We start from the raw sequence: 7,169 nt of genomic DNA, 5'->3' as shown, positions 1-7,169 counted from the left end.
GGACCTGCCCTAAAGCCTTTAATGCAGTCACAGTGACAAGCATGAACCAGCCAAGGTTAACATCTGGTCTATCAGTGAGTGAGTGAGCCAGTGAATAAGTACAGTTCTTCTACCTCCCTGGGTTCTTTGGAGTACACAGGGGTTGTGGTGGTGCTGGTGTGCACTGTTCTACCACACGCTCGGCCTTTCGTTCACTCATTTTCAATTGAACAGACACATTGTGCAGTAACTCCAATACATCTCATTTTTATTTGTTTGGCAAAAGTGCCCAAAATCATTACAATTCAAAAATACAGCTAAAGTGCAGTGTTACAGAACTTTGTATAATAATAATATTAAATTTACAAAAATATCAGTACAAAATATAATCTGCTAAAAAGCAGGAATAACTGTGCAAAATAGTATTTAGAGATACATTTGTTGTGTAAATTAAGACGACACGAGATTCATAAATCGGTTTGAATGACTGCTGTACAAAACACACGCTGTTTCGTTTACATAATGTATGCATCTCAAAACGGATTAGTGGAAGAAGAACAATATTACTTATCATGCATCTACATGAATTCTGAGCACCCCCGCTGTTAAACTGTTTTTCAGCTCCTTAATAACATATGACAATTAAATATTTCGTTGCAGCCTGAGCGTTTGTGTGTTTTCGCGTGATTATGTAATTGTAATTTCCATCAGCTGGTTATTTTCTGCATGCTAGTGATCAGCTATCCTGCGCTCCCCTGTAAGCCAACCCTGGATACGCAAAGGGCTAGCTGCATCCTGGGACTTGTAGTTGTACTGTTAACATTATAATCACAGACTCGAAAATCGCAGCATGCACCTGATGTGCTGCTACAGTCCAGTTTTTTTTCTTTTGAATTCTGGGACTGGGACTTACGATCTTTTTGTTAGAATAAAATAAAAATGCAAATATAAAACCTGGAATGGCGCAGCACATTATGCATGAACAATTCAGTGTTTATTTTGAGCCGATGGTTTCCGGTTTATTTTGGAGGTTGGGGGGGGTGGGGGCATTTATTTTGCTGCGTCCGGTATTTACTACGAGCAAACGAGACATATTGGAAAGACGGAGGAAGAGAAATATGGAAAGGCGACACAAAGAGAGAAAGCAGAAAGCTGCATGAGTGAGCTGAAGGAGAAAAGAGTGGTTGTAAATGGGTTAGGGAGGCCAGAGATGGCTTCAGCATTACTGCTGCCTCAGTATTCTGTGCTCGCACGTTTAAATTCTGCAGCCGAGTGTTTCAGAGGACAGCTTTCGGCACTGGCACGTTTTTATATACAAATTAAGCACTGATGGGCGTGAGGAACTTTGCAGCTCTTACATAAACACAAAAAGTGGTCGCACACAAACACATACAAGTAAATACACTAACAACGTGCAAATGCAGACAACATACTCATAAGTAACATATCGCGCACAACATTCAACATAATCACAAATACAGGTGCTTAAACAGACAAAAACAAATATTTGCATAAACACAAACATACACACACTGACAATGATGGTCGCACACACAGATACAAGCACTAACATTTTATGCACACACAAAACACACACCTTTTCTACCAGTGGAGTTAAAATGCAGAAGTTACAGTTATTCGCCCATAGCTTGGGATAGCTGTCATTTAGCCTAGTGCCATAAATAAGATCTCCATCCAGCCCTGTCTTCTTCAACAGCAGTTTGTATTATGGGATTCGTGGTTACCCTTCCTTTATTCAACGGGTGCTATTTTAGCATACAAAAGGGTTTTCCCTAAAAAGCCACTGATGGAGTCAAACGTGGTATGGGGGGCAGTTGGCAACTATGCAGGTTACAAACATTTGTAGACATACTACCATTAGGAATAGGAAACAATGATCTATTCCCCACATAAACCACTTGCAATTATAAAGGAATGTGGCTCGTGGAGGGCTTCATCTCCATATACGCACTCGTTCATTAATTTACACAGGAAGTAAACAGGGCATATTTGTGCAAATTAAATAAATCTGTTCTGTTCTTCTAACACTTGGCGTTACGCCAATCAGGCTGCCCCTGAACACATGGACATCATACAAATAAGCTGCCCTTGTTCTCTGTAAGTAAAGACCCTTTAAGCAGGAGTAGATATGAAGAGGAAGCGAAAGAACATGCTGAAACTCCCCCATGTGTGCTCTGGTCTTTCACCACAGACCTCAGTACGTCTTGGTAGAAGTCAGATTCAACTTTCAGAGTAATCGAAATTTTGATTGTCAAAAAAACATTTGGCATTCCAGCTGTTGCAGTTCTATACCTACAGTCCTAGTATAGGACAACAAAGGCCCCAGGTAAGCGATATCATTTAGTGGTTAAGTTATCATTTACGGAGGCATACGAACTGTGGTCTCTGTTACCCTACTTCACCATGTGTGATCTTGGACAAGTCACTTTCTCGTTGTGTGCTTCAGTTGCCATAGCTGTCAAAACAGAAACAGTCTGAAGACCACAATTACATTCTAGATTAAAAAGTGCACAGGTGTAACTCGATTGGTTGATCAACTTGCTATACATGCCCTGGGTGCCATGCCAGTACACCTGCTGGATGCTTAGAACAGCCTGGTCTTCTTGAGCTGCTTCACCATCTGGGGATAGTCTTTCTGCGCTGCTTTACCATCTCGGACAGCTTCTCCAACCCTTCCACCAGCCCATCACCAATGGTGGCACAGCAGGCTTGCACGTGCCACTCGTGGCCCAGCAACTTTCGCAGCCCCAACTCTTCCACTAGCACTGAGGGGCTCCGTGCTCCAGGAAGGTCCTGCTTGTTGGCCAGGACCACCAGCGGCACACCCCGCATCTCCTCGTTCTCAAAGATGGCTTCCAGCTCAGACCTGGACTCCTCGAAGCGCTCAGGGTCGGCGCTGTCCACCACAAACAGCAGTCCATCTGTGTTGGTGAAGTAGTGCTTCCATAGAGCCCGGATTTTGGTCTGGCCGCCCACGTCCCAGACAGTGAAGGTCACACCCTTCATGGGCTCCACTGTCTCCACGTTGAAGCCAATGGTGGGGATGGTGGTCACGGTCTCGTTCAGCTTCAGCTTGTAGACTATGGTGGTTTTGCCAGCAGCGTCCAGTCCCAACATCAGGATCCGGGCTTCTAGGCCATAGAAGCTCTTCAGCGCTTCGTGGATTGTGCTTAGAAAGCCACCCATGGTGCCAAACAGATACCAGGTCTCAGAGAGTCTTCTGTTAGTATCTGTTGGTCTCTGGAGAACTGGACACAGACAGTCTCTTTGTGGAGTCCACCACTGTATCTCGCTTTCTCCTTCTGGTGGTGAATGTGCCTTGATGCACCAGGGTCGAGGTGCGTGCGCTCTAAATCGTAAATCAAACGCAGTCTCTTCCTCTTGTGATCTGAGCTGTAGCGAGCTCGTTCTGCTAACTCCCGCTCCATTGTCTCTCTATTTATAAGGAGTAGCTCTCCTGCGAAGTGGCAATTCAGGTTTCTGAAACAAACACAATATTTTATGACCTCTGTTTTGATTGGTTAAAGGACTGGGCGAAGTATTTCAACACATCATTACTGTCAGCTTTGACAGTGGACTGCTGGAAAGTGCCCTGCTGGAACCGTACACTGCTTCCGGGAGGCCGCCACGGGAAGTGATACCACAGCAAATGAAAGACAACTTGCTACGACAGGAGCTTTCCGATTAAGTAACAGCCGTCTCTCATCAATGTCTGTCAAATGCCTTCGGAGTTTAACCCCTTCGCTGCCAGGCCCTTTCCCTCCTGGGCCGAGCCTGTTATTTGGCTATTTGGGTCAGTTTGCGCTTAGGCCCTCATAACTTTTTGTCCACATAAGCTAGCCAAGCCAAATTTGCTTCCTTTTTTTCCAACATCCTAGGGATTCTAGAGGTGCCCAGACTTTGTGGGTTACCTTGAAAGAGTCCAAGAAATTAGCCAAAATACTGTGAAAATTTCGTTTTTTTTTTAAAAATGGGGAAAAGTGGCTGCAGAAGAAGGCTTGTGTTTTTTTCCCTGAAAAACGCATCAACAAAGGGTTTGCGGTGCTAAAATCACCAGCTTCCCAGCTTTCAGGAACAGGCAGACTTGAATCAGAAAACCCAATTTTTCAACACAAATTTGGCATTTTATTGGGACACACCCCATTTTTACAATTTTTTGTGCGTTCAGCCTCCTTCCAGTCAGTGACAGAAATGGGCGTGAAACCAATGCTTCTGGCTTGGTGCAACCTGAAAATCACAGAAGGGGCATCATTAATTGTCTCATGAGCAGGAGCCAGGGAGGGAGTGTCCAATGTTTGTGTTTACCACGAAAGGTTATGACGTCTGAGAGTGACGTCCAGAGAGAGGCATTCATTGAATCTCTGGGTGAGGGATAGCCTTTTCCTCCTTCACCACACACCGGCGTACAGGACTAGACACGAGCGTCAGAATCCCTGTTCAGACCAAGTTTGTTTGCTGCATGCATTGGGAGATGAGTCCAAAGAGCGAAGGGGTAAGGCGGAGGGAATCCTATAGATATAGTCTGCAGCAGTGTTAATAGTGCCACATTTGGGACGTACATAGCACGGCTATTGTAAGTCAGTGTAACTATTGGGTGTTAATCGCTGGCTGATTGTTGGCGGGTGTGGCAATATCAGCTTCCCACCTCTAAAAAACAAAACAAAAAAAAACAATTTTATCCCTGGTGCCTAGAGGTTTCTGCCACACCTGGGGGCAGATCGGCCTAAAATTATTTTGCCCCCCCTCCCCCGGGGAGCGACCATTGCCTAAGGGGTCGCTCCCCACCTCTAAAAAACAAAACAATTTTTTTTTTATCCCTGGCACCTAGAGGCTTCTGCCCCCGGGGGAGAGCAGAAATGGCCTAAAATAAATGTTACCCCCTGGGGAGTGACCCTTGCCCAAGGGGTCACTCCCCTTATGCCAATTTCAAATAAAAAATAAATCCCTGGTGTCTAGTGGGCATTTCGAAAGCCGGATTGCTTTACAATCCGGCTTTTGAAATACTCTGAGAGACTTCCCTTTGAAGCCTCTCAGGCCCTCATCACATGATCGGAAGAGAAATGCTTTGCATTTCTCTTCCGATCGCGCTGGAAGCTCACCTTCCGATGGGGAAGTGGCCTCTGATGAGGTCAACGCGCATTTGCTAGCGCTCCCTCTGAGCTCAGTGCCCAGGACGTAATGGTTACGTCCTCGGCACATGAGCACTGTGCCGCAGGACGTAACCATTACGTCCGCGGCACAGAAGGGGTTAAAGAGGATATCAAATTACAATTCATTTGAGTAGAAGAAGCACTTCTCTAGCTGTTCCCAAACTGAATCTGTTTCCTATTACTAGTAATAAGGTAATCCAGATAGCCTTACATAAGTGAAAAAATTACTTTCGGAGTTTTTCACTGTCAAGACATGTAAAGCTTATTTACACGTCTTTCATTTTAAATACAACGCTTTTTGACCTGTGAGTGGTTAGGGCCTACTTTAGGGGTGTCTTAAAAGTATAATAAGGTAAGGTTTAGGCCTGGCAAAGGTTTATTCTGCCAGGTCGAAATGACATTTTAAAACTGCACTACAAGCTGCAGTGGCAGGCCTGAGACATTTTACAGTGCTGCTTTAGTGGATGGCACAATGGGTGTTGCAGCCCGCTAGTAGCATTTAATTTACAGGCCCTGGGTACATGTAGTGCCATTTATTAGGGACGTATTAGTAAATTAAATGTGCCAATTAGATGTACAGCAATTGTTGCCATATTTAAGGGAGAGAAACCTAGCACTCTAGCATTGATTAACAGAAGTAAAGTGCACAGAGCCTTAAAAAACAACAAAAACAGGTTCAGCAAAGGAAGGCAAAAATCTGGTGTGTCCCTGCAGAATGGGTCGGTACAACAAACCCTCCTCAAGCCAAAAGATAGGGTACCCTAGTCAACACCTTGATGGGCTTTGCTTCCCTGTTCAAGCTATAGAATGTGGATAACTGGCTTCTTCTGCAACGACACTTGTCAGTTCTATGACCTTCTGAAACTAGTTGGATCCCTCTGTCAGCACACTCCTGAGTGACAACTCTCACCAATGGGAGCCAAATGGGAAACACAGGGTGAGCCTGCTCATTACATATGCTTGACCCTGGCATAGAGTATTTTATAATGTCCTGAGAGGGTAGGAGGTCGAAATTTGAATACCAGTCTCTGTGGTGCCCCAAGAAGGGGCATCATCTATGGACCCCATCTATGAGACTCCTAATAGTTTGCTCAGAGATACATCCCAGTAGGTAGACTTTACCACCATGGCCAACAATGTAATGTGGCTCATTCTGCCCCTTGTATCAGACTTCTGTCCTCAACTCAGAGAAAACTCTGTCCAAATGGACAACTACTAACAGAGGCCACTGACAGCTATCAGTGTCAACAGCCAGACCACAGGTGTTCCAGTGCCAGGTGGAGGTTCCTATCTAGGGCCTTGAGCTGGTCTCAATTCCAGCCGTGGGTTTGGCAATGAGCCCCTTCTCTCTCCTGAGGTTTCCCTTATTTCTTAGATTTCTCGGAGTGAGCGGCATCAGGCCTGTGTGTTAGGCACGCTACTTCCAATCTTTTTCCTGCCACCAATCGAGTGGTGTCCAGAGACTTGCCTCTTAGCCAAGGGTCTGTACCCTGTGGCCGAACAGGTGCCTCTGGCCAGCACAGGTGACACCTCCAAGTCAAAAGTGGCCTCAACAGGGTAAGTCTTGTGGTGCTCTTCTGTCAGATCTGGCAACCCCATATCCACTGATCTTACCTCTGTGGTCCACTAGTCATCCCTCTGTGGATTGTCTCTACCTCCTACACCTTGTTGTCTATGTGGGTCTCAGTACCCTCTGTTTGGGAGTATTAGCCCAGAACCCTCAGCTTTCAGCTGACTTGGGTCGTTCCCCCATCAAAGTCTCCTATCACCAATTTCTTAGGATGCAGTCAATGGGCATCTAAGGTCTGACTGTGACCCTCCTGAGGGCCACTTCCCCACCCCATTCCAGGGATATCAGAGCCACAGGGCGGACAAAGTCCCGCTCATGGGCTTGTGTTACCCTACACATTACCCTACACACCTATAAAAAAAATAGTGTATTAAATGTAGTTGCAATGAATACAGATTAGGCATGGACTCCGACAGCAATGGGCATGTGCTTCTCAGCCCAAAATTGCT

General features: G+C 45.6%; 1 protein-coding gene across 1 annotated transcript; it reads right to left on the bottom strand.

Annotated features, from left to right (window-relative positions):
- Nucleotides 1-236: 236 nt before the first annotated feature.
- Nucleotides 237-3,596, bottom strand: LOC138299374 (ADP-ribosylation factor-like). Its single transcript, XM_069237597.1, has one exon. It carries the CDS (start codon nucleotides 3,184-3,186, stop codon nucleotides 2,614-2,616), a length of 573 nt encoding a protein of 190 aa, XP_069093698.1. The 5' UTR covers nucleotides 3,187-3,596; the 3' UTR covers nucleotides 237-2,613.
- Nucleotides 3,597-7,169: the final 3,573 nt, after the last annotated feature.

The sequence above is a fragment of the Pleurodeles waltl genome, chromosome 6, assembly GCF_031143425.1.
Source record: "Pleurodeles waltl isolate 20211129_DDA chromosome 6, aPleWal1.hap1.20221129, whole genome shotgun sequence".
Lineage (NCBI taxonomy): Eukaryota > Metazoa > Chordata > Amphibia > Caudata > Salamandridae > Pleurodeles > Pleurodeles waltl.
The sequence above is the reverse complement of the archived record's forward strand: the minus strand, read 5'-3'. Positions and strand labels throughout refer to the sequence as shown.